Source organism: Salvelinus sp. IW2-2015, linkage group LG8 (genome assembly GCF_002910315.2).
Source record: "Salvelinus sp. IW2-2015 linkage group LG8, ASM291031v2, whole genome shotgun sequence".
In the NCBI taxonomy this organism is placed as follows: domain Eukaryota; kingdom Metazoa; phylum Chordata; class Actinopteri; order Salmoniformes; family Salmonidae; genus Salvelinus; species Salvelinus sp. IW2-2015.
Genome location: NC_036848.1, coordinates 5,654,587 through 5,682,418, shown reverse-complemented (window position 1 = coordinate 5,682,418; position 27,832 = coordinate 5,654,587). Strand labels below are relative to the sequence as shown.

At 41.9% G+C, this 27,832-nt stretch overlaps 2 protein-coding genes across 5 annotated transcripts in view; both read left to right on the top strand.

Moving 5' to 3' along the window:
- The first annotated feature begins 731 nt into the window (after positions 1-731).
- Positions 732-4,233, top strand: LOC111967325 (E3 ubiquitin-protein ligase RNF4). Of its 3 annotated transcripts, none has more exons than XM_023992265.2 (8): positions 732-838; positions 1,538-1,652; positions 2,015-2,153; positions 2,230-2,306; positions 2,473-2,485; positions 2,624-2,747; positions 2,959-3,010; positions 3,137-4,233. In XM_023992265.2, exons 2-8 carry the CDS (start codon positions 1,641-1,643, stop codon positions 3,284-3,286), a joined length of 567 nt encoding a protein of 188 aa, XP_023848033.1. In that variant the 5' UTR covers positions 732-838; positions 1,538-1,640; the 3' UTR covers positions 3,287-4,233. The 3 variants fall into 3 exon arrangements, with proteins under 3 accessions (XP_023848033.1, XP_023848034.1, XP_070300810.1); XM_023992266.2 differs by lacking the exon at positions 732-838 and adding an exon at positions 846-935; XM_070444709.1 differs by lacking the exon at positions 732-838 and adding an exon at positions 952-974.
- A 5,907-nt stretch (positions 4,234-10,140) lies between these two features.
- The window catches only part of LOC111967324 (fibroblast growth factor receptor-like 1), an 82,873-nt gene continuing 65,181 nt past the window's right edge, over positions 10,141-27,832 (top strand). For both annotated transcript variants that reach the window (XM_023992264.2, XM_023992262.2), the window contains exons 1-2: positions 10,141-10,672; positions 11,779-11,875. In XM_023992264.2, coding sequence (XP_023848032.1) covers positions 11,812-11,875 — 64 coding nt within the window. In that variant the 5' untranslated portion in view covers positions 10,141-10,672; positions 11,779-11,811. The remainder of the gene's footprint in view (positions 10,673-11,778; positions 11,876-27,832) is intronic.

Here is a 27,832-nt window from a genome sequence, read left to right as displayed (position 1 = left end):
TCACAGATTACTGCACCTGTACATAGTCCATCTATAATTTAGCCCAAACAACTACCTCTTCCCCTACTGTATTTATTTATTTTGCTCCTTTGCACCCCATTATTTCTATTTCTACTTTGCACATTCTTCCACTGCAAATCTACCATTCCAGTGTTTTACTTGCTATATTGTATTTACTTCGCCACCATGGCCTTTTTTTGCCTTTTACCTCCCTTATCTCACCTCATTTGCTCACATTGTATATAGACTTATTTTTCTACTGTATTATTGACTGTATGTTTGTTTTACTCCATGTGTAACTCTGTGTTGTTGTATGTGTCTAACTGCTTTGCTTTATCTTGGCCAGGTCGCAATTGTAAATGAGAACTTGTTCTCAACTTGCCTACCTGGTTAAATAAAGGTGAAATAAAATACAAATAAATTAAAAACTGGTGGTAACCAGATGATCCCAATAATTTAGGTAGCCTAGTAAATGATGCCCCTCTGGTATTTTCTATTGTGAACTGCCTGGGACTCGTTGTTGTTTCCCTGTTTACTACTGAAATATATTTTTACTTAACTCAAAGACGAAATTAAATGCAATACACTGATCTCAACTAGGCTACACATGACCATTGCGGACCCATGGTAAAATGACAAGCTTAAAAAAAACGTGTCCCAATCCAACGTGCCCAGCTCTGCCCACCGGGGCTGCTGCTGCATTTTCTCATTCTATGAAGGGGGGGCGTGTGGATACGATCCGCCAACCCAACCCCAAAGAAGAAGAAGCGTTTCCGGTTGTATTTGGTTAGCAGGCTGCAGGAGAGAGGAAGTTGATTTTCAAAAAGTGATTGAAAAGGTATGTACCCCATTTTAAACCAGGACTATTTATAATTTGATACATCTAGCTGTCACCAGTCACTCACCCAAATGTTGAATGTTTTTGTTAACGTTAGGTAAAGCTGACTCAGGTTGTAAGCCTATTTTACAAGGAGGTAGAGTTTGCATAGGAGCGTGTTAGCGTTACTAGCTAAATTAGCTATCTTTGCTTTGTTCGTTAGCTAAAATGTTAATTCTCGCTACTATAGCTCGTCTTTTCATTATCCACTGCATTTGTGATAACCAGATACTTTAGCTAGTTGTTTAGACACATGTCATGCTTAATAAACCGTGTTAATGACCATGTTCTCGGGATAAGCCTACGCTTGATGAACTGCCCTGCTCAGACCCAACTAATATGCAAGCTAACCTCATTAGCTAGCTAACCAGTGGTTTTTGTTATCACAGCAACTAAACCACACAACAATTGGTTACTTATAATGTTTGTGGATAAACGTAGCTAGTATCTAAACTCACCTTCTTTCTCTAAGCAGAGAAGCACAGAGACTGAGATGGATTGTGGTGCTGTTTGGTTTTATTAGCTAGCTAATGTTAATAGGTTTCTATTTTTCAACAACAAAAAAACTAAATATTGTAAAGGCTCATGCCTAGTGTGTGTTGTGTTTATCAGATGTGACTGCTTGTTTTGTAACGTCATTGGTTTATTTTATTTCCCCAGATTACTCTTAAATTGGTCTCAAGAGCTTGAGTTGGAACAGATGTAGATTTTTCAGCGTGTACTATATTTTACCGATTTTCATCCACACCTTTCCCATCACAACATGAGCAGTACAGTAAGTTCTCACCTTTACATCCCTCTCATTTTTTTAGGCACAGAGAAAATGTCAGTTCTGTTTGTGAAAATTCCTTGCAACTTTCAGTGTGCGTTTACTGTGTACACTGAGGCTGTACCTGCTGAGGCTATTTGATCATAATGTAGGCCTACCAGAGTGGCCTAACGTCAAAAACGACAGAGAAAATGCATCCCATAACATTTTTAACATGTAAATGGCTGTTCTAGCATTCAGCCTACGGTAGCAGGCAATGTGTAGTGTTTGTTGTAGGCCTACATTCCTGCCACATGATAACCCTCCAAAAGTTTCATTTTCACTTAAGCAAAGTGGTCTGGTTACTAAGAAGCAGTACTTTGTCACAGACACAGAGGAAGAGAAGGACTGGAGCCCCCTCAAGTTCCAGACGCACAGCCAAGAGTAGCAGAGTCACCACCACTGTGCCACTTCGTGCAGCAGCCGCTGCTGAGACCATTGCTGTGCTGGAGAGCAGTAGGACTAGCAGTGAGTACCAAATGCTTTATGCCTTTCTCTCTTGTTGATTATGGATATGTTTCAAACCCTTCTTTTGGCTGTGCAGGTGAGGAGGTGGTGGACTTGACATGTGAAGGTTCTGAGTCAACTGTGGTTGACTTGACCAACAATGATTCTGTGGTGGTGAGTTTGGGAGCTCTCTCTATGCAAATAATGATGTATGCATTAGCTGTTTTAAATGTATTGATAACAATAAGCTTTTGTCACTGTTTAAAGACTGAAATGTTGACATTTTATGTTTCTATTTTATTATTTTCCACCACTTTATGATTGCGAATGGGGAGACCAGGTTGTCGATGAAGGTAATTCATTGTTTTCCTTAATCACAGAGATTTATATTTAGATTAACTATACGTTTTGACCCTCAAGTAATCATTCATCACTACATCAGACAAACTCAGTTAGAAAAATGCATGTTTATCTGCTAAATGGCACATCAGGGCTTCGGGGCAGACGTGGACTTGGCGGTGAGAGTTACGTGCTGAGCAGTGATGAGGAGGGGGATGCCAATGGGAGCCTCAGTGCTGACCTCCTATCTTCTCTACAGGCCAGCAGTAGAGCCAGGTACTAACTAACAACCTCTCTGACCATGATAATCTTATCAGGTGACATATAAAATTGTTTTTTTTAAACAATTTTACTAGAATATTTGCATTAGGGCACATAAAAGCATCAATCTCATCCATCCATTTATCCACTCATAATATTGGCATGTGACCACTGAAATCATGACCTTGAGTTGCGGTAGATCCTGATTGTCTGTTGTTCTCCACAGGTCTACGCCAGGTACAGTCAGCTGCCCAGTGTGTATGGACTCCTATGCTGAGGTAAGAGAAACATACTTCATTGTGTGTGTGAAGGTGACTATGCCAAACTGTTTCTGTAATTGCTGTGTAGCTACCAGAATGTGAAGTTGTCTCTTCAACTAAGATCCTGTTTTCCTCTTCCTCTAGATCATTGAAAGTGGCAGACTAGTGGTCTCCACAAAATGTGGTCACCTTTTCTGCAGTCAGTGCCTCCGCGACTCGCTGTCGAGATCCCACACTTGTCCAACCTGCAGAAAGAAACTGACTCACAAGCAATACCACCCCATATACATCTAAAGCCAAACACCCATGACTCATCCACTGGTTTCACCCTCTCCAAACCTGCGACACTTTGAGTCATAGCCGACTATCACTGCTCCCTACTGGACAAGCATACCTTTTCGTTTACATACACATTCAACCGATGTTTCTTCTACAATGACTCACTCTTATGCCAGCAGACATTCACCTACATTTAAAAAAAAAATGTATTCCATCTATTCTCTTACTGCTGGTCATTCATTTCATAGTAATCAGATCGTTGTGGATCTGCATCACCAGTGACCACAACCAAGAAAAAACTAAGCTCAGAAGCTATATTACCTTTGATCAGATACTGTTTTTATGAAATGCCACATTTTAGAATTTTATTTTCATTTAGCAACTTGCTCTTTTTATTTTTATCTTAAGGTGCCACATGTTGTGTCGATGGCAATAGCACATGTGAATGGCACTTAAGTTTCACTATGCAGAAATCCCGCCACCATTTCCTGGTTGCTAAAACTCTTAATAGTTAGCCTAATATCAGTTTATATAACAAAATAAGCTAGTATAGTGTAGAGAATCATTGTACATCTAAACCATTGAAATCTATTTTCCATAGCCAAACATATTGTTTCAGCTTTTTTAAGCGTGTGTACAAAACTGAACGTAAGACTCAAAAACAAAACTTAAGCATAGAACAGATATACCGCTTCTTAGACTTGCTTTAAAGTAGAATAATAGATCTATAACCCAAATTTCTGTGCGAATTTGGTCGGGTTGCCCAAAAAGTTACATGTTGCCACAGGAGACCCAACTCTAGCTCCAGTAGAAACATCTGATTATTGCTGCGTGGATGTCTGAATGGTGGGTGTTGCTTGAATTTGGTCATCACCGTTGTTGTAAATAATTTTGTGTATGTGTGGATAGAGATAGATAAAGGATACGTTAATTTAAGGTTCAATAAAAATGTTGATTTGAAAGTATTGTTTCAGGTATCTTTGTGACAGAAACTGAGAAGAGACCCCGAGGTAGGAGAGTGCATTGTTGAGCACTCATGCTAACCTGAGTTTGGATGTACCTACTCATTCAATGGTTTTTCTTTATTTTTACTATTTTCTACATTGTAGAATAATAGGGAAGACATCAAAACTATGAAATAACACATATGGCATCATGTAGTAACTGAAAGTGTTAAACATATCATAATATATATTTTAGATTCTTCAAAGTAGCCACCCTTTGCCTTTATGACAGCTTTGCGTTCTTTCAACCAGCTTCGCCTGGAATGCTTTTCCAACAGTCTTGAAGGAGTTCCCACATATGCTGAGCACTTGTTGGCTGCTTTTCCTTCACTCTGGTCCAACTCATCCCAAACCATCTCAATTGGGTTGAGGTCTGGTGATTGTGGAGGCCAAGTCATCTGACGCAGCACTCCATCACTCCTAGGTATAATACTGTGGTAGCCATGCTTGTTAAGGGTGCCTTGAATTCTGAATAAATCACAGACTGTGTCACCAGCAAAGCACCATCACACCTCCACCATACTTCACTGTGGGAACCACACAGGCGGAGTTCATCTGTTCACCTACTCTGCGTCTCACAAAGACACTGGTTGGAACCAAAAATCTCAAATCTCAAAGCAAGTCTCTTCTTATTGGTGTCCTTTAGTAGTGGTTTCTTTGCAGCAATTTGACCATGAAGGCCTGATTCACGCAGTCTCCTCTGAACAGTTGATGTTGAGATGTGTCTGTTACTTGAACTCTGGAGCATTTATTTGGGCTGCAATTTCTGAGGCTGGTAACTCTAATGAACTTATCCTCTGCAGCAGAGGTAACTCTGAGTCTTCCTTTCATGTGTTGTCCTCATGAGAGCCAGTTTCACCATAGCGCTTGATGGATTTTGCAACTGCACTTGAAGAAACTTTTAAAGTTCTTGAAATGTTCCGTATTGACTGACCTTCATGTATAAAAGTAATGGTGGACTGTCATTTCTAAGCCTATTTGAGCTGTTCTTGCCAAAATATGGACTTATTTGGTAAAATACCATCTTCTGTATACCATCCTATACCATGTCACAACATAACTGATTGGCTCAAACACGTTAAGAAGGAAATAAATTCCGCAAATCAACTTTTAACAAGGCACACCTGTTAAGGAATTCTCTGTAGATCTCCGAGACAGGATTGTGGAGAAGTTACTTCGGGATGCTGGCCTAGGCAGAGTTGCAAAGAAAAATCCATATCTCAGACTGGCCAATAAAAGATTAAGATGGGCAAAAGAACACAGACACTGGACAGAGGAACTCTGCCTCGAAGGTCGGCATCCCAGTCGCCTCTTCACTATTGAAGTTGAGACTGGTGTTTTGCGGGTTCTATTTAATGAAGCTGCCAGTTGAGGACTTGTGAGGTGTCTGTTTCTCAAACTAGACACTCTAATGTACTTGTCCTCTTGCTCAGTTATTTACTGGGGCCTCCCACTCTTTCTATTCTGGTTATAGCTAGTTTGAGCTGTTCTGTGAAGGGAGTAGTACACAGCGTTGTACGAGATCTTCAGTTTCTTGGCAATTTCTCGCATGGAATAGCCTTCATTTCTCAGAACAAGAATAGACATGAGTTTCAGAAGGAAGTTCTTTGTTTCTGGCCATTTTGAGCCTGTAATCGAAACCACAAATGCTGATGCTCCAGACAATCAACTAGTCTAAAGAAGTATAGTTTTATTGCTTCTTTAATTAGCACAACAGTTTCAGCTGTGCTAACATAATTGCACAAGGGTTTTCTTATGATCAATTAGCCTTTTAAAAATATAAACTTGGATTAGCTAACACAACGTGCCATTGGAACACAGGAGTGATGGTTGCTGATAATGGGCCTGTGTAGGCCTATGTAGATATTCCATTAAAAATCTGCCTTTTCCAGCTACAATAGTAATTTACAACATTAACATTGTCTACACTGTATTTCTGATCAATTTCATGTTATTTTAATGGACAAAAAAATGTGCTTTTCTTTCAAAAACAAGGAAATATGTAAGTGACCCCAAACTTTTGAACGGTAATTTGTAACTTTTTAAGTATTTAAATATGTTGTACTACCAGCTACTGTTGGCTGACTCATTTGTGGCATGCATTCCCTCAAATCTCCACTAAGGGTCACTATCTTTTTGCACATGCTCTCAGTTGTCCAAGAATCCATAGGATAAACACAAAAGCAGCCTACCAAGGTCATTAAGACATTTACCTGTTTATGTAATTAAAGCATATAAATAGCATAATATCATTGAATTCTTACCCATTTTATTTATCAGGATTTTTTTTTTATATACAGGCCATTTGGAAAGTATTTAGACCCCCTTGACTTTTTCCACATTTTGTTACGTTACAGCCTCATTCTAAAATGGATGAAATAAAAAACAGCAATTAATCTACACACAATACCCCATAATGACAAAGTAAAAACAGGTTTTTAGAAATTTTGGCAAGTGTATTAATTAAAAAACAGAAATGCCTTATTTACATAAGTATTCAGACCCTTTGCTATGAGACTCGAAATTGAGCTCAGGCGCATCCTGTTTCCATTGATCATCCTTGAGATGTTTCTACAACTTGATGGAGTCAACCTGTGGATAATTCAATTGAATGGAAATTATTTGGAAAGGCACACCTGTCTATATAAGGTTTCACAGTTGACAGTGCGTTTCAGAATAAAACCAAAGCCATGAGGTCGAAGGAATTTTCTGTGGAACTCCGAGACAGGATTGTGTCGAGGCACAGATCTGCAGCACTGAAGGTCCCCAAGAACACAGTGGCCTCCATCATTCTTAAATGGAAGAAGTTTGGAACCACCAATACTCTTCCTAGAGCTGGCTGCCCAGCCGAACTGAGCAATCAGGGAGGAAGGGAGGTGGCCAAGAACAAAATGGTCTTTCTGACAGAGCACTAGAGTTCCTCTGTGGAGATGGGAGAACCTTCCAGAAGGACAAACATCTCTGCAGCACTCTACCAATCAGGCCTTTATGGTAGAGTTGCCAGACGGAAGCCGCTTCTCGGTAAAAGGCACATGACAGCCCACTTGGAGTTTGCCAAAAGGCATCTAAAGACTTTCAGACCATGAGAAACAACATTCTCTGTTCTGATGAAACCAAGATTGAACTCTTTGGCCTGAATGCCAAGTGTCACGTCTAGAAGAAACCTGGCACCATCCCTACGGTGAAGCATGGTGGTGGCGGCAGCATGCTGTGGGGATGTTTTACAGCGGCAGGGACTGAGAGACTAGTCCGGATTGAGGGAAAGATGAACGGAGCAAAGTACAGAGATCCTCGATGAAAACCTGGTCCAGAGTGCTCAGGACCTCCGACTGGGGCGAAGGTTCACCTTCCAATAGGACACCGATCCTAAGCACACAGCCAAGACAATGCAGGAGTGGCTTCGGGACAAGTCTCTGAGGTTCCTTGAGTGGCTCAGCCATAGTCGGTCTTGAACCTGATCAATCATCTCTGAGCAGCAATGCTCCATATCCATCCTGACAGAGCTTGAGATGATCTGCAGAGAAGAATGGGAGAAACTCCCCAAATATAGGTGTGCCAAGCTTGTAGCGTCATACCCAAGAAGACTCAAGGCTGTAATCGCTGCCAAAGGTACTTCAACAAAGTACTGAGTAAAGTGTCTGAATACTTAAATGTGATATTTCAGATTTTTATTTTGGATTAAATAACAAAGGTCCACATCTATCTACACACAATACCCCATAATGACAAAGTGAAAACAGGTTTTTTGAAATTTTTGTAAATGTATTAAATAAAAAACAGAAATACCATATTTACATAAGTATTCAGACCCTTTGCTATGAGACTCTAAATTGAGCTCAGTGTCACGCCTTGACCATAGAGAGCTGTTTATTCTCTATGTTGGTTAGGTCGGGGTGTGATTAAGGGTGGGTTATCTAGGGGAATTGTATGTCTATGTTGGCCTGGTGTGGTTCCCAATCAGAGGCAGCTGTTTATCGTTGTCTCTGATTGGGGATCATATTTAGGTAGCCATTTCCCCAGGAACGTGACACTCAGGTGCATCCTGTTTTCATTGATCATCCTTCAGATGTTTCTACAATTAAATAAATTCAATTGAATGGACATGATTGGAAAAAGCACACACCTTTCTATATAAGATCCCACAGTTGACAGTGCATGTCAGAGCAAAAACGAATGTACTTGTCCTCTTGCTCAGTTGCACATTTTGGGGTGTTGTGTGTAGATTGATGGGGGGGAACAATTTAATCAATTTTAGACTAAGGCCGTAACGTAACAAAATGTGGGAAAAATCAGATTATTTTCCGAGTGCACTGTAAGCTTGAGGGCTAAACAATATACAGTATATTATAATATATATTGATAATATAGCAGCTGCTCTATGTCAATGGATTCAACTTTTATTTGAGGGCAACTATTGAACTTTGTCTGTGTAACAATCCCCTTCAGTTGTTTCCTGTGCTTTAAAGTTTGAGAGCAAAGAAGCAAACATTGTTTTGACTACAAGTCCCTTCATTCAAGTAGGATCAATGATAATTGATATATTGGTGACAAGGTCCTCTCCTCCAGTGAGGTTCTCAACCTGGGTGCGATATTTGACAGTCCGCTCTCGTTTGAGGCGTACATCAAAAGTGTGACCAAACTTGAATTTTTCCATCTACAGAACATTGCCAGGTTACGACCTATGCTTTCACAACATGCAGCTGAACGACTCATCCACGTCTGTATCTTGCTCTGCCTGGACTATTGAATAGCTCTGTTTGTTGGTGCGTATGCCATGTGTCTAAACAGGCTACAATATGTCCAGAACTGTGCTGCACGTGTCCTCACCTACACCTCCCTCCGTGAGCACATCACTCCAGTGCTGTTCAACATCCACTGGCTCCCCATATGCTCATGCATTGACTTTAAAATCCTGATTCACACCTACCAAGCTATCCACAACTCTGACCCAAGTACCTGTCTGACATCCTACCATCCTGCAGCCTTCACTCCTCCAGGTCCATCTCCCTTCAGCATCCCGACATCAGACTAAAAACTATGGGTGACAGGGCTGTCAGTTGTGCAGCTCCTCGGCTATGGAACGCACTTCCAGTCACTGTCAGGGCTGCAGAGTCTCTGGCCTCATTTAAGGAACAGCTAAAGACAGAGCTCTTCAGAAAAGCTTTCAAAGACCTCTGTTAATTCAGTTCTCCTGCCCACCGAATCTGACAACACCTGTATATAGCTTTGATTGTTGTCTGCTTACAATCGTCTGTGTTTTGGATTGTTTTTATTATTATTTGTACTACATTTGTTATTTTCTTCAGCACCTTGGGTGTGAGAAGCGCCTTACAAATTAAATTAATTATTGTTATGCAGGTTCATCTAATGTTCCTTCTCAGTGCATCGGTGTGTTACTTGATGAATTTATTAGGAACCACATGGGGCCGATTTCCTGGACGCAGATTTAACCTAGTCCAGGAGTAAATTCTCAATGGAGATTTTACATGGAGCTTGTTTTCATCCAGGATAATGCTTCATCTGGGTCTGATAAAATGACACTGTCATATTACATTTTTTCTTTAAATGACAATTTTCTCTTATGAATGTTTTTGACCAATTTTCTAATGCTAGCCAAGTGTGTATTTTTAACACCCAAACCATACCATTTCATTAATTAATCAATCTGTCTGATTACATAGTGGGAATAGAAATTCAATTGAATATTAACTATCATATGTATTATTATAATGTAGTCCATGTTTTCAGCAGAACTGCCCTAAGTGTAGGCTAATACGAAAGAGTTAATTCTTAAAATTTGTTGAGTAGCTGTGACTAGGGCTACACTGTGATTGGGCAAAAGTTCTGAGCTGGGATGGACCGCCTTTCCCTCGGCTGTTTGTTTGCCTGTGGTCGATTACTGGATGGCAAGGTCTGTTAGCTCAATTATTGCAAAAAGATATTTGGATGCAAATGAAAATTGCGATAAAAAATAAATTAACAGGTTAGGCCTACAGGGTCTCTTCCGAAATTCATAAGGGTAGGAGTTAACTGTAGCCTACCGCGAGCAGAGGACTTTTATTTATTTAGTTTTTACGCACGCGTTCTGTCCGGTGTGGTGGTCTCGCACGAGCGTTATGTGATGACTGTCATTCAAAAAACTAACTAGATTTGATCTCTCGAATGTTTGATATTGACGTTCAATAGTGTTCTTTGTATTGGAGGGTACAATTGTTTTCAATAACTGAGCCACAGGTACTTGAGCGACAGTGCGTGCAGTTCAACATTTAGTGGATATTGATTTGTTGATTATTTGGATTAGATCACCTTTGATGCAAATGTAAAGGCAATAAGAATGATAGACTTGCCGTTAGTGGGAAACCGATTCAATACAAATCATTGCTGCAGGACATTTCAGGTAAGTCACTACTTACTAACTTGTATTATTTTAAGATGTGTTATTGGCCCTGGTTACAATGTGATTATTTTTAAGCAGCTGATTTTAGAAGGATGCATGTTTGTTTTAGAAAATGCATAAGTAGACAACTGTTAATTGCTACTACAGATTATTACTAATGTTTTACTAATAGGGCAGTACACAGCTGTATTGCATAAATCAAAATGTTTGTGTTCATCATACATTATAGTTAGTCTATATTACCTTATAAAAGCTATTATTTGTTGTCCACTTTTGAGTGTAGAATGTTGTCATGCCACTGATTCACCATGTCTCACTGATCTAGAGCGGAATGTAGCCTAGTGGTTCGCGAGTTGGGTCAGTAACCGAAAGGTAGTTCCAAACTTCCGAGTCGACTCTGTGAAAAATCTGTTGAGCAAGGCACTTAACCCTAATTGCTCCAGGGGTGCTGGACAATGATGACCCTGGCCTCGACCCAACTCACATAGGACATGTTTATTTTATGATCTATGTGGATGGTTCATTAGCAGGTAGATTAACTTTAGTTTATACATCAGCATCTATAACCAATTCTAATACAATGAGTTAGGAGGACATGTCTAGTTCCCCAATAGCAGATGCTTTAATATAACAGTCAATGTTATGTTATGTTGATAATTCTTATCAAAGATTACATTCAAAACTCTAAAGGATGTTCATAATTTCAAATGACTTACAATTTGATGTACAAAGTGGCAGAAAGAATAACTCCTCTATCCAGAAACAGAGGGTCATATGAACAGAATAAGAGCTGCTCGTTTGAATGAAGATCATAAATAAAAAGCCTAAATTGCTTTTCCAGAAACACATTTTCTAGTGTTGGGAACAGAAGTCTTGTATTTTCCAGTTAAATGATTAACAACTTGTTTTAATGTCACTAGTTACACGACTGTAAGTCTGTTATATTTACTCAATGCCTTGACTCTCCCACTTCCAAAGAAACGTTTTTGAGATAATATTGTTGTTGTAAAACCGTATCCAGTAGCTTAGAGATGATGTGGATAAAACCAGTATGTGTTGTCGCACCTCGTCTCACTGTGAATTGTCTTGTTTTCTCCTTATCCCAGATTTGAAGTGCTGAAACCTGCGATCCAGAAAGAATGGGGCATTTATGGATTTGCCTGCTCATTTGTGAAATAATCCTGTTGTCGGACTGTGCACGGGGTAAGTAGTAACTTAGTAGGAAGCAACAATAACAACTGAAAGTGTTTTAATTAAAACTTTTTTTGATGGAAAACCAGATGTTTAAGGCTAAGTTATAGTGAGACACCTGAGTTCTGGTCTTCGTTTTGACAGTTCATTGCAAAAGTGATATATTTTGGTCTTTTAGTAGTAAATCTAGCTCTTTCCTCCTAGCGGTTCAACTCTACCATTGAACTTTTGTGATGTAGAGGCACCTTGAGAAGGTGCCTCTACGTCATCTTAAGGTAGGGGTTCGGTGTGAAATACACTCCCTTCTAGATGTGCTGGGTGGTACCACCGCAAGGCTTACTATAAAAGCAGGTGACAGCGGGCCTTATTTGCCAATGGTCTTGGTAAGTGGAGTGTGCCAATATATTTTGCACGATGCTTCCTTGAATAGACTACTGACGTTACACAACATTCTAAAAGGCAGTAGGGCACATTTCCACATATGACCAAATACAACGTTTTTGCTTACCATTTCATACATATCTATGGGCTTTTACTAAGGAAAAAAAACATGTAAACTATGAGGATTATATGTTTCTATTCGTAGCTACATCCATCGTAACAAGAAATGGATGACAATGGTGGTCGTGTCAACTCATTGTATTTTTTCCTAACCGCTATGACTGGTGGTGCAGGCTGCTAAGACTGTTGGCTCATAGTTCAATGGTTGAGATTTGTAATACCACATGGGGCAGGTATACATTTGTCTTATCCTTTATTGACAACATTCATCTCATGCCGACACACTTTTTAATTCTGAAAAGTGAAAGCATACCTGTGAGAGTAGTCACCCTAGTAGTAGGTTTTTATACAGTACCCAAGACGGATCTATGAGATAATTTGACTATTGGGAAAAAGAGCTACTCCGTAAATACGGCAATGCGGGTTGTATTGAATTGAGCCCCTAATCTTAATTTTCAAGGTGTGTATTACACTTTTCTTTCCAAAACAATACCTCAATAAATGTAAGTCCACGTTTCAAATGTTTTCTTTGCACCCCATGGGGAAAAGAATTTACACTGCAAGTGGTAATAGATAGCAGGAACTCAGCGCCTTACCACTGTACGCTAACTGTCTAGAGCCGTATTTGCTCGCAATGCACATCATTTTATTATCAGAGCTTTCCAGTGGACTTCTGGTAAGTATGCTTTAGTGAAAAAGTGTTGGGATCAGATACAATTAGTTTACAAAAATGAATATTTATGAGCAATTCCCTCTACCCACAACCTTTCACCTGAAGTAGATCTGTAGGCAACAATCTTCAAAAAGTGCCTCACCACAGTGAGGACTGATGATATCTACGGCAAGCAGCTGATTCACAACTTTGTATTTTTCTGTACACAATTGTGGTTGTGTAACTCAAGTTAGTGATATAGTCCATTCGGGCTTAGGGCCTACCCTCCATTTTCTAACGGACCTTGCCTAGATCACACAGCTTTTGGCACCCTCTGTTTTCTAATGGACCCTGCCTAAATCACACCTATTGACTGCAGCGCAGTGTGCAGATAGTGTACTCCTCACCCTCCTGCTGCCCAAACACCTCACCCCTCCTGCTGCCCAAACACCTCACCCCTCCTGCTGCCCAAACACCTCACCCCTCCTGCTGCCCAAACACCTCACCCCTCCTGCTGCCCAAACACCTCACCCCTCCTGCTGCCTGCTCTGGCCTGCCTTTCTGTATGTCTGCCTCTCTGTCTGTCTGTTTGTGGGGAAAGCAAGGGGACATGGGGAGCCAAACGCACAGCGCTCAGGCAGATAGGATCAGTGAGTCACACAGCCAAGCAGTCACGGAGACGCTTAAGCAAAAGTCAACAGAGACCCATAGAGAGCAATGCGATTAGATTAGGCAATTTATGTTTGTTTGCTGTGCAATGCCACAGCGTTTCTGATCGTGAATGGAGCAATGCGGCAAAGATAGCTGTGGGCTTAAAGGTAGAAGAGACAAACTTACTGGTCTTCCTGGTGATGATATCGGAGGGGGTTCCTCACTGGGGTTAGCCTAGTTAGCGTCTCACTGGAGTTAGCCTAGCTAACGCCTCACTGGGGTTAGCCTAGCTAGCGCCTCACTGGGTACACAGAGGGAGAGATAGACGATGGCATGCGGATATTAGAGAAACAAACTTCTTCCTTTCTTCATGAAGTCTGATATGACAGGTTTGATAAGACTGAAACAAGCATGGTGGTTGTACAGAAAACAAAATAGCTCAGAGATACTAAAACCGAATCAGAGATTATTTTCCACGTGATCTGAGATACTTTGCACTCCATTTGACCCAATGCTGGGCTTTGGACATACTGTGGGCGTTCAACAATGACAACTCAACATACAGTAGAACATTTTGAGTCCACATCAAAACATATGCTGACATTCTATAATTATTTTGTGACCTTAGTTTCATACCTTCAGATGGGAACTTCAGGAGTAGAAAAGGAACATACTTTCAAAACTACAGGACACGTAACAACACTTTTCTTAGAGTTCAGGTTGATTGCTATGATGTGGAGTAGGGAATGCATTTTGAAAGGTTGCTGGTTCGAATCCCCAAGACGACTAGGTGAAAAATCTGTCTGTGCACTTGAGCAAGGCCATTAACCCTAATTGCTCCAGGGGTGCTGGACAATGATGACCCTGGCCTCGAGCCAACTCTGGATAAGAGCGTCTGCTAAATGACTAACATGTCATTCCAAAGGAACAACAATAACCCATGACCCCATTTGAGTTCTCCCCTCCTAAATAAGAGTTTGCTGGTCCTGTGTGTCCTTGGTGCACGGGGAATGCAGAACATCACGTCAGATGACAAATATTTTCCGCTACATGCGGAAGCACAGTTTGGGCCCAGCTGCCAGAGAGGCATATGAACTGTATAAGCTTATGCAATGATTCAGGGTCTGCATGGTCGAGAGAGAGACCATTAATGCCGAAATGTGGGTATTAACATCTGTGCCAACTAAATGGGGAAACAAGTAAGTCATGGGATAGTTACCATAACAGTTAAAAAAAACTAAATTATGATCACAAATGAAATTGAACTGCATTCAATTTGGTATCGTTGTCTTGTTTAGTAAAGTCCGACTCATTATGACGTACAGGATCGTGGTGCAGAAAAGGTAGACTAAATACTACCAGCATTGCATTTAGTCAATGGAGACGGGCAGCCATATGGACACGTGGAGATGTGGGGGCTTTTGGAGGTGGAGCTGTTTGGTTTGTAGGGGCCTGCTGTGCTGTTTGTACAAACTAGGACCACCGTGCGGCTACATGCTGGTGTGTCAATGAGAGGCAGACCTCCAGGATTCATGATTGAGCATCTGGACACATCTTTATAGAGTAAACCACCAAATGGGCTGATGCTCTAAACGTATACAATGAACATAAATACAGTCTGCTTATCTAACTATCTTGTATTCCTCTGAGCCTTCTAAAAGTCAATAGAAATATAGATGAGGTTGAGTCCCTCTCTCTCCTTCCATCTCTCCTTCCCTCCCTCCATCTCACCCTCTTTCCGTCCATCTCTCCCTCAGTCCCTCCCTCCATCTCTCCCTTCCCACCTCACACTCCTCCCACTGCAGCAGTTTATGGCTAGCTCTAAGCCAGAGGGAATGTGTGAAGTTAATTTAGAGTGTTGGAGAAACATAGCTGAGCCACTGGGTAGCCTTTGGTCCCTTCACAGCTCTGTAGAATATCCACAGAGCCTGGAGTGTGGGTTAAGCAAACAGTAGTTACATTTAGAATAGGGATTGATGCATATGTCTTGATTAAAGTCAATGTTATTAACAATGACAAAGTGTGTGTATTGAGACAAATGTGTCATAAAATGTAAATACTATATTGCACTGTTATAATAAATTCCTATTGGCATTTCCAGGAAATGATGCACACAAAACCATCAGGCAAAGCTCAGACATAAGCCGTCTTCCAGACATGACAAACAGAGCTGAGTGTGAGTGAGGAATGAGAGATCTGCTCCAGTTCATGTCAATGGGGAGTATAGATCCATAAAGCAAGGCTTCTGTCAGACTACAGGCCATAAAGTGATTATTAGCATGTCAGATGGTGTTTACACAGCAACCATCTTTCTCTCGCTTCTCCTTATTAGCACCGGGCTGCTAATCACATTCCCCAGTAATGAAGCTGTGTTACCCAGGAGGTCGTAAATTGATTTAAGACTGGGAACAGCATGTTGCTGAGTTGAGGATGTGGTGATTAGGAAACAAAGTCTGGCTTCAAAAGGAACTGAATTAAACAGGAGCTATAAAGTCAATGTTAGTTTAGCACGTCTGGTGTTTGTGTTTTAATGTGTCCATCAAGACACCTCAGGGGTAGGTTGATGGTTTTTAAATCCCACAATGGCAGAGGGTGGTATGGGGACACCCTGCACTAGTCCTCCTGGTACAGAATCATGGTGTTCAATGCGACTGGGATAGGTGCCCTGTGTAGGAATGAGGAGAAACAGCTCAATTAGAATAGAGGAGTGAAAGATGGAGAGTTCTCCTGCAGTCCAACTGGCCTACTGTTTTCACCAGTCCTCCCTGCAGTCCTCCAATCTTGTCTGACATGACTTCCATTAGGCTAGCCAGAAGCATCTACCCCAGTCTGCGTCAATCAATGTTGCAAACACATTAGCCACTGAAGGCAACATCTTTATATTGTTGCGGATGTATTGGAATTATGCCACACCCACACTGACATACTTTCCAGCCTGAAATAGCCACAACATAGACAGGCAGACTAGAGGTCTGTTGAGTCTAGGTCAGACACAGCTTTGGCTGGGCAGCAGGAGGGTGAGGAGGCTGGGTGGCAGGAGGGTGAGGAGGCTGGGCAGCACGAGGGTGAGGAGGCTGGGCAGCACATACTCTCACAGACAGTGCATTGTGTCGTACAGTGGTGAAACAATAGTTTATTGTTGGTGGCTGGAGCCTGTGTTTGGTCATTGCTACAGGTCAGAGGGCAGCAGGGAGTGTGCATGCCTGACCTTTCACCAGGGGCTTACAATAACACACCAGTCCTCCTGCAGATTCTGCTTTTTCTCCTCTTTGTGTGCCTTCAGAGAGTATTCACACCCCGGTACTTTTTCCACATTTTGTTGGGTTACAAAGTGGAATTAAAATGGATTTGATTGTCTTTTCTTTGTCAATAATCTGCTCAAAATACTGTCAAATTTGTACTGTCAAATTTGAAGAAAAATTATAAAATTAATTTCAAAACAAAAAATGAAAAATTGAACACTTTCTTGATTAGATACTGTACAGTGCTGTGAAAAAGTATTTGCACCCTTTCTGATTTTCTTGCTATTATTTTTATACTGAATGTTATCAGATCTTCAACCAAAACCTAAAATTAGATAAAGGGAGCCTGAGTTTACAAATAACGAATAACAATTATACTTATTTATTTAATTAAACAAAGTTATGCAACACCCAATGCCCCTGTGTGAAAAAGTAATTGCCCTCTTACACTCAATAACTGGTTGTACCACCTTTAGCTGCAATGACTCCAACCAAACACTTCCTGTAGTTGTTGATCAGTCTCTCACGTCGCTGTGGAGGAATTGCTTTCACTCAGCAACATTTGGGGGTTTTCAAGCATGAACTGCTTGTCTCAAGTCCTGCAACAACATCCCAATCGGTATTAGGTCTGGACTTTGACTAGGCCATTCCAAAACTTTTTAACCATTTTCATGTAAAGTGCATTCAGAAAGTATTCAGACCCCATGACTTTTTCCACATTTTGTAATGTTCTGCTTTATTCTAAAATGGATTAAATGACATTTTTTGCTCATCAATCTACACACAATACCCCATAATGACAAAGCGAAAACAGGTTTTTAGAAACTTTAGCAAAATTTTTTAATTTTTTAAAAGAATAATAAGTATTCAGACCCTTTGCTATGAGACTCAAAATTGAGCTCTAGGTTCATCCTGTTTCCATTGATCATCTTTGAGATGTTTCTACAACTTGATTGGAGTCCACCTGTGGTAAATTCAATTGAATGGACATGATTTGGAAAGGCACACACCTGTCTATATTAGGTCCCACAGTTGACCGTGCATGTCAAAGCAAAAACGAAGCCATGGGGTCGAAGGAATTGTGCGTAGATCTTCGAGACAGGATTGTGTCGAGGCACAGATCTGGGGAAGGCTTCCAAACAATTTCTTCAGCATTGAATGCCCCCAACAACACATTAGCCTCCGTCATTCTTAAATGGAAGAAGTTTGGAACCACCAAGACTTTTCCTAGAGCTGGCTGCCCGGCCAAACTGAGTATTCAGGGGAGTGTCACTCTGACACTTTTTCAATGGCAGGGACTGGGAGACTAGTCAGGTTTGAAGGGAAGATGAACGGAGCAAAGTACAGAGAGATCCTTGATGAAAACCTGCTCCAGAGCATTCAGGACCTCAGAGTGGGGTGAAGGTTCACCTTCCAACAGGACACCGACCCTAAGCACACAGCCAAGACAGCGCAGGAGTGACTTCGGGACACGTTTCTGAATGTCCTTGAGTGACTCAACCAGAGCCCGGACTTGAACCCGATCGAACATCTCTGGAGAGACCTGAAAATAGCTGTGCAGCGTCGCCCCCCCTTCCGACCTGACAGAGCTTGAGAGGATCTGCAGAGAAGAATGGGAGAAACTCCCCAAATACAGGTGTGCCAAGCTTGTAGCGTCATATCCAAGAAGACTCGAGGCTGTAATTGCTGTCTAAGGTGCTTAAATAAAGCACTGAGTAAAGGGTCTGAATACTTACGTAAATGTGATATTTTTTTTATACATTGGCAAAAATTCCTAAAAAACTGTTTTTGCTTTGTAATTATGGGGTATTGTGTGCGGAAAAAAACAATGTTTTAATCAATTTTAGAATAAGGCTGTAACGTAACAAAATGTGGAAAAAGTCAAGGGGTCTGAATAATTTACGAATGCACTGTAGACTTGATTGTGTGTTTTGGATCATTGTCTTGCTGTATGACCCAGCTGTGCTTCAGCTTCAGCTCACAGACACATGGTCTGACATTCTCCTGTAGAATTCTCTGATACAGAGCAGAATTCATAGTTCCTTCTATTAAGGCAAGTCATCCAGGTCCTGAAGCAGTAAAGCTTCACCAAAGCATCATATTACCATCACCATGCCTGACCGTTGGAATAAGGTTCTTAATGTGGTATGCAGTGTTTGGTAACATTATGTCTGGCAAAAACAAATGTCATCCAAAAAGTTGACTCAAGTTTTTTTTTAAAGCACCTGGATGATCATCAAGACTCTTCTTTGTGAGGCACTCCCTGGTCTTTGTGGTTGAATTTGTACTTGAAATTGACTACTCTGGGCCTCCCGAGTGGCTCAGAGATCTTAACTTCTTACTGCTGAAATCCCGTTAACGGGATCGTTATGACAACAGCCAGTGAAAGTGCAGGGCTCCAAATTCAAACAACAGAAATCTCATAATTAAAATTCCTCAAACATACAAGTATTATACACCATTTTAAAGATACACTTGTTGTTAATCCCACCACAGTGTCCGATTTCAAAAAGGCTTTACGACAAAAACATACCATAAGATTATGTTAGGTCAGCACCTAGTCACAGAAAAACACATCAATTTTTCCAGCCAAAGAGAGGAGTCACAAAAAGCATAAATAGAGATAAAATGAATCACTAACCTTTGATGATCTTCATCAGATGACACTCATAGGACTTCATGTTACACAATACATGTATGTTTTGTTCGATAAAGTTCATATTTATATCCAAAAATCTCAGTTTACATTGGCACGTTATGTTCAGTAATGTTTTGCTTCCAAAACATCCGGTGATTTTGCAGAGAGCCACATCAATTTACAGAAATACTCATAATAAAAATTGATAAAGGATACAAGTGTTATGCATGGAATTATAGATAAACTTCTCCTTAATGCAACTGCTGTGTCAGATTTCAAAAAAGCTTTACGGAAAAAGCACACCATGCAATAATCTGAGTACAGCGCTCAGAGACCAAAACAAGCCATACAGATACCCGCCATGTTGTGGAGTCAACAGAAGTCAGAAATAGCATTATAAATATTCACTTACCTTTGATGATCTTCATCAGAATGCACTCCCAGGAATCCCAGTTCCACAATAAATGTTTGTTTTGTTCGATAAAGTCCATCATTTATGTCCAAATACCTCCTTTTTGTTTGCGCGTTTAGTTCACAAATCCAAATTCATGAGGCGCGAGCACTAGGAAAGACTTGAAAACCTACAAACCTCAGATTTCCCACTTCCTGGTTGGATTTTCTCCCAGGTTATTGCCTGCCATATGAGTTCTGTTTTACTCACAGACATCATTCAAACAGTTTTAGAAACTTCAGAGTGTTTTCTATCCTAATCTACTAATAATATGCATATCTTAGCTTCTGGGCCTGAGTAGCAGGCAGTTTACTCTGGGCACCTTATTCATCCAAGCTACTCAATACTGCCCCCCAGCCATAAGAAGTTAAGGCACTGCGTCACAGTGCTTGAGGTGTCACTACAGACCCGGGTTTGATCCCAGGCTGTATCACAACGGCTGTGACCGGGAGTCCCATAGGGAGGCGCACAATTGTCTCAGCGTCGTCCGGGTTAGGGGAGGGTGTTAATTAAGAAGCGCGGTTTGACGGGTCATGTTTCGGACGACGCATGACTCGACCTTCGCCTCTCCCGTGCCCATTGGGGAGTTGCAGCGATGAGACAAGATGGTAATTGGATATCAGGAAAAATAATAATAATAAAATACCTTGACTACTTGATTGAGGGGCTTTACAGATAATTGTAAATGTGGGCTACAGAGATGAGGTAGTCATAAAAAAAATCATGTTAAACACTAGTATTGCACACAGAGTGAGTCCATGCAACTTATTATGTGACTTGTTAAGCACATTTTTTGTCCTGAACTTATTTAAGGTTGCCATAACAAAGGGGTTGAATACCTTTTCATTTTTTATTCATGTCACGGCCGTCAACAGAAGTAGACCAAGGTGCAGCGTGGTGAGCGTACATATTCCTTTATTTATATGACGCCGACAAAAACAATAAACAATCCAAAACAACCGTGAAGCTAAAGGGCTAATGCCACAAACAGAGTTAACCTCCCACCAAGACAGGTGGGAAAAAGGGCTACCTAAGTATGGTTCTCAATCAGAGACAATGATAGACAGCTGTCCCTGATTGAGAACCCTACCCGGCCAAAACATAGAAATACAAATAATAGAACTAAAGAACATAGAATACCCACCCCAAATCACACCCTGACCAAACCAAATAGACATAAAAAGGATCAGGGCATGACAATTCAATTGTAAAAATATAAATAAATTATTATTCCACTTTGACATATGGAGTATTGTGTGTAGGCCAGTGACACAAAAATCGAAACCTTAATCCATTTTAAATTCAGGCTGTAACACAACATTATTTTGAAAAAGGCAAGGGGTGTGAATACTTTCTGAAGGCACTGTATATATGTATGCATGTACTTCCCTCCTCCCCCACCTTCCCAGCTGTTCTCCTGGTCGCATTACAAATGAGATGTTGAAAAGCAATCCTGGGACCGGAGACAGCTCTCCTTGTTTTCTTTTGGATTTTCTGTGTCAGTTTGTGTTGGGGCCTGCACCCCTAAGCAGGTGTGTGTGTGTGTGTGTGTGTGTGTGTGTGAGACTGTAAGGAAGGATGAGACAGAGAGAGAGAGAGACCCCCGCAAGCATTCTGGGACCTAAACTGAGCATTAACGTGATTGACGGATGGCAGTCATACTGTGTCCACTAGTGGTTTTCTAACCTCTCCTTGTGTACCCCCAGACATTTCACAATTTTGTTGTAATACTGAACTAGCTCACCTAATTCACCTATTCAAGGTCTTGCTGATTAGTTGACAATTTGAATTAGGTGTGCTAGCTCTGGAATAGTTCAACTACATGGAACGGCTGGGGGTCCCAGAGGAGAGGTTTGGAAACCCCTGCTCTACACTACATTACATTTACATTTTAGTCATTTAGCAGACGCTCTTATCCAGAGCGACTTACAGTAGAGTGCATACATTTTTATAACATATTTTTTTATTTTTCTACTTTTCTAAGTGTCCCAAATGGCACCCTATTCCCTACATAGTGCAATGCTTTTGACCAGAGCCCTATGTTGTGCACTATATAGGGAATAGGGTACCATTTGGGACACAGCCATAGACTAAGTCAGTCTCTCTCTTCGCTGCATACCGCTGGTTTGTTCAGTGTGTGGGACTAACCCAGTGCCCCCTGCGCTCTTTCTAAACAACCTGAACCAATCAGCCTCCAAAGGCATTTCCTTTGGTGCTAGGGTGAAAGGTCAGCTGTATTACCCCCCAAAAAACAGCCACTTAATGTCTGAGAGGTTTGAGGTATGTCTGAATGACATCACAGAGCCCCCCATAAGACCAGCTGATGTATGTCTGAATGACATCACAGAGCCATCCATAAGCCCAGCTGATGTATGTCTGAATGACATCACAGATTCCCCCATAAGCCCAGGTGATATGTCTGAATGACATCATAGAGCCCCTAATAAGCCCAGGTGATGTATTTCTGAATGACATCTGAGAGCCCCCCTCCGAAAGCCCAGCTGATGTATGTCTGAATGACCTCACAGAGCCCCCCCCCCTCCCCCGCAAGCCCAGGTGATGTATGTCTGATTGACATCACAGAGCCCCCTCCCCCCGTAAGCCCAGGTGATGTATGTCTGAATGACATCACAGAGCCCAGGTTGTTGTCTCCTTAAATCAGGAAATATGTCACTCACACCAGAGGTTGTTTCATAGTTGTGTGGTTCTTGTTGGACAGCACCAGAGTGAACTGACAATGGATCTGTAGTGTTCTTGCCCGTAGCCACATGGATTTCGGTCTCACGTCGGCAGAGAATCAAAAGCATAGCACACACACACACACACACACACACACATGGCTTGTTCATTACGCCAGCTGTCGGAGTGGAATCCACACTGCTGTTGGAATGTATAAGGAGTGTGGGAGTTGTGGGGTGGTTTGAAAGTTGGGAATTTGAAGGCTTTAGCAACTGAGGAGCTTGTGTTGCTTGGGCTGTTAGGTGCAGTGTTGTGGGTTTTTCAAGGATGCAGTCGGGACACAGACCCAGCCAAACCCATAGGCTCCAACCAGGAAATCTGAACCACCTGGCTGACTGGTCCGAATTCAGTGGAGGAGCTTTTGGGTGTCAGGGTGGCTGTCTGGAGTGAATAGGCTTGCACCTGTGGGATTTCTCATCTGTTGCTGCCTCTTATATCTCTCCCCCAGTCCCATGGTGGATCAGGCCTGATAAAAGGACCATGTGATATGACCGTGGCTCACTATGAGCAGCTGTCTCTTCCCCCAGTTTTAAATCCGTTGTCTGCTGGAGGTCTCGCTATTTCACGGTGTTGTTCTCACAGTTGGTTTGTCTTTAAGCTTAGGGCAACGCCATCTATTGTCTCCCCCAGTCTTCCTCAAAAGGATTTGAATGGGCCTGAGAAATGTGTGTTTCTCAAAGACCGTGAAGTGAGAGACGTAAGCAGATCCTCTACAAGGTATTTAAACTCTGCACATTTGATGTCGTCCCCCATTTCCTCTCTCTGTGTCTGTCTTTCTGTCTCTTCAGTATGGAATTCCACCACCATCACCCTCAGGTTGTGCAGATGGCAAAACTTGAGTGCTAGCCATGATTATTTTCTGTGCACAAAGTTACACGAGCACAATGTTGAAGTCCTCTATTAACCATATATAATCCTCATATTCTGGCTCAGAGTTGTCACCTATTATCACACTGAGATTTATGTCAGAGTCTAAAATAGCTCTATTCTTCAGGGTCCATATTTCAAAATACTCTATATTAGCAGGACCTTTAAGTATTTTTTCTGGCCAGCTGCCCTGGGTTTTAAGACTTTAACTTTGAGAAGGGGAGAGGAGGGGCTTGGGGAGGCGCGGTCGTCGTCTCTGTGAGTGTGACCCCTGAGTGACAGCAGCCGAGGGGGAAACGAACCTGAGGCCGTGGTGAACAGATCGACGGGCCGTGATGAACAGAGTACCACTCCGCCAGGGCCGCGGTGAACATCACTCCGTCGGGGACGTAACGCCACTCCTCTGGGGATGAAACTCAGCCTCCACTGACAGGTACAAGTGGCAAGATGACTGATTCATTTGAGACGATATTCTGGAACTGTTTGCACCGTGAGTGCCTCGGCGTGTCAATGGTCACTTTGTGGGCCCCTACCTGGCTCAGCCCCTGCCTCTGACTCATGGCATTCATGTCTAGTTGTGCCAATCCACACTGGCCCTCAACACACAGTCACACACCAAGGACAGCATCGTTGGTGGGGTGTGCGCCAAGTACTGCCGTCATCTCATATGATGAGCTCAACTATTACAAATGTTTGTGAGCTCATATTGTGTACATCACTTCTCTGGCTTAACCTCTTTTCTTAAAAAAAAACATGTTGTCAATGCTTTCTATGTCGATTTGAGCTGACTGCTAGTTTGTATGTATGCCTCATTAAGATGTCAGTGATGAGTGCAAGATGAGAAAGGGAGATACCCCTCAGTGCTTGTCTCTGTCTGTAGGTACACATCATTTTAATGTTTCCCTGAGGAACAGAGTTAGCCTCATTGTCAGGGCCAGGTTGCCCGGCACTCAATTGACTGTGAAGATTTTGGATGAAACCTCTTCTAACAGAGACCTGCGCATAACAAATGTAGTTAGTCATGTCTGAGAGGAGGTGAGGAATGTGTGAGAGAGGTAGGGGTCTGGGGTACATATGGGCGTGGGGGGGTGAGGTGTGTGTGTGTGAGGGGGGAGACTGGGGTCTGGGGTACATTATGGGCGTGTGAGGGTGGAGGTGTGTGTGATGTGGGGGGAATGCTGTCAGACCAAGGAACCCAGTGGAGCAGAAACATGGAGGAGGATAAGGAGAAGGGACATGTGGGGAGAGAGAATAGGAAGCACGTCTCCAAAGCCTTACCAAATTACAACATCATTTTATTGTGGCATTTGAATTTTAAGCATTTGAAGTCATTTTTGGTGTAATAATTCACACATGAAAAACACAACTATTAAATATAACAAATTTAATGTAAGAGTATATCCATATCTCTGGCTTTATGAACTCAGACCTTCTTCTGTCTTTATGGTGGCCAACGTGCAATCACTGGAAGGTAAACTGGGATAGCTCGGTTCGAGACTATCCTACAACGGAACAACGGAGTCGACACGCGGAATATAACAGTTGGCCGGGTTATACGTGCATCAGCTGGACAGAACAGCTGCAGCCGTAGGTAAGACAAGGGGGGGGGGGGGGGGGGCGTGCTGGTATTTGTCAATCACAGCTGCTGCACTGTGTCTAATATTAAGGAAGTCTCGAGGTATGCTCGCTTGAGGTAGAGTACCTCATGATAAGCTGTAGACCACATATATCTACCAAGAGAGTTTTCATCTATGTTTTTCTCAGCCGTCTATTTACCACACGAACGACACTGGCACTAAGGACCGCACTAAACAAACTGGTATAGGACCATAATTAAACAATAAAAATGCTCATCCAGAAGTGGTGCTCTAGTGGCCGGGACTTTAATTCAGGCAATTTAAATCCGTTTTAACTCATTTCTACCCAGCATGTCACATGTGCAATCAGAGGGAAAATATCGAGACCCACCTTTACTCCACACACGAGAGACACGTACAAGTTCTCCTCGCCCTCCATTTGGCAGATCTGACCATAATTCTATCCTACTGATTACTGCTTACAAGCAAAACTAAAGCTGGAAGTACACGTGACTCGCTCAATACGGAAGATGGTCCGTGTACCCCCCCCCCCCCGTAGCACTCACGTCAGTAGCCATGAAGTGCTTTTGAAAGGCTGGGGCATAGCTCACATCAACACCATCATCCCGGAAAACCTAGACCAATTCACATACTGCCCCAACAGATCCACAGATGACGCAATCTCAATCGCAATCCACACTGCCCTTTCCACCTGGAAAAAGTAATGCTTACAGTTGAAGTCGGAAGTTTACATACACCTTAGCCAAATACATTTAAACTCAGTTTTTCACAATTCCTGACATTTAATCCTCGAGAAAATTACCTAAAACAGTTAGGATCACAACTTTATTTTAAGAATGTGAAATGTCAGAGTAATAGTTGAAGGAATTATTATTTCAGCTTTTATTTCTTTCATCCACATTCCGAGTGGGTCAGAAGTTTACATACACTCAAATAGTATTTGTAGCATTGCCTTTAAATTGTTTAACTTGGGTCAAACGTTTCGGGTAGCCTTCCACAAGCTTCCCACAATAAGTTGGGTGAATTTTGGCCCATTCCTCCTGACAGAGCTGGTGTAACTGAGTCAGGTTTGTAGGCCTCCTTGCTCGCACACGCTTTTTCAGTTTTGCCCACAAATTTTCTATAGGATTGAGGTCAGGGCTTTGTGATGGCCACTCCAATACCTGACTTTTTGTCTTAAGCCATTTTGCCACAATTTTGGAAGTATGCTTGGGGTCATCTGTCCATTTGGAAGACCCATTTGCGACCAGCTTTAACTTCCTGACTGATGTCTTGAGATGTTGCTTCAATATATCACATAATTTCCTTCCCTGATGATGCCATCTATTTGTGAAGTCACCATCCCCTTACTGTCAACAATAAGCGACCCACCACCAACATGATGCTGCCACCCCCATGCTTCACAGTATGGATGGTGTTCTTTGACTTGCAAGCCTCCCCCTTTTTCCTCCAAACATAACGATGGTCATTATGGCCAAACAGTTCTATATTTGTTTCATCAGACCAGAGGACATTTCTCCAAAAAGTACGATCTTTGTCCCCATGTGCAGTTGCAAACCGTAGTCTGGCTTTTTTATGGTGGTTTTGGAGCAGTGGCTTCTTCCTTGCGGAGCGGCCTTTCAGGTTATGTCGATATAGAACTCGTTTTACTGTGGATATAGATACTTTGTGTACCTGTTTCCTCCAGCATCTTCACAAGGTCCTTTGCTGTTGTTCCGGGATTGATTTACACTTTTCGCACCAGAGTACGTGGTTTTGGGACAGAACCACTCCTTCCTGAGTGGTTTGACGGCTGCGTGGTCTCATGGTGTTAATACTTGTATACTATTGTTTGTACAGATGAATGTGGTACCTTCAGGCGTTTGAAAATTGCTCCCAAGGATGAATCAGACATGTGGAGGTCTACAAATTTTTCAGTGTTTTTACACTGCTGCTTCTCGCTGTTTATTGTCTATGCATAGTCACTTTACCCCACTTTACCCCTTCCTACATGTACAAATGATCTTGACTAACCTGTACCCCCGCACATTGACTCGGTACCAGTACACCCCTGTATATAGCCTCGTTATTGTTATTTTATGTTGTTATATTGTTACTTTTTATTTAAAAAAATAATTTAGTTTATTGAGTAAATATTTTCTTAACTGCATTGTTGGTTAAGGGCTTGTCAGTTTGCATTTCACTGTAAGGTCTACACATCTATTCGGCTCATGTGACAAATCAAATTTGATTTGATTTTGATTCATGAACTCAGACCTCTCTCCTGTCTTTAAGATGGCAAATGCAAAGCTCCTCTAGTCTAGTTGTCTAGACCTAATTCAGATATTGACGTGTGTGTGTTGGTGGGTGGGTGGGCGGGTGGGTGGAACTCTCCTCAGAATATATGCCCACTACTCCTGGTCTACCTTCCATGTGCCTCTGCATGCTAGGCTGAGGCTGGAGAAGCAGAATACTTGAATTATTTGTATCCTATTCTCAGCACAGTTACTCTTTGTGTCCTGTGAAGTCCTGCTGCCTTAGCAAAATCAAACAGGTACAGGCCAAAAAGTAAAGGTTGGATGTGGTGAAGTGATGCATTAATTTATCTCAGTCCTCAGACTTTCTACTGTTGATTTCTTTCTCACTCTCTC

Coding starts and splice junctions, on each gene's coding strand:
- LOC111967325 (XM_023992265.2), top strand. Junction 2,154..2,229: donor GGAGAGCAGTAGGACTAGCA/GTGAGTACCAAA, acceptor TTGGCTGTGCAG/GTGAGGAGGTGGTGGACTTG. Junction 2,748..2,958: donor CAGGCCAGCAGTAGAGCCAG/GTACTAACTAAC, acceptor TGTTCTCCACAG/GTCTACGCCAGGTACAGTCA.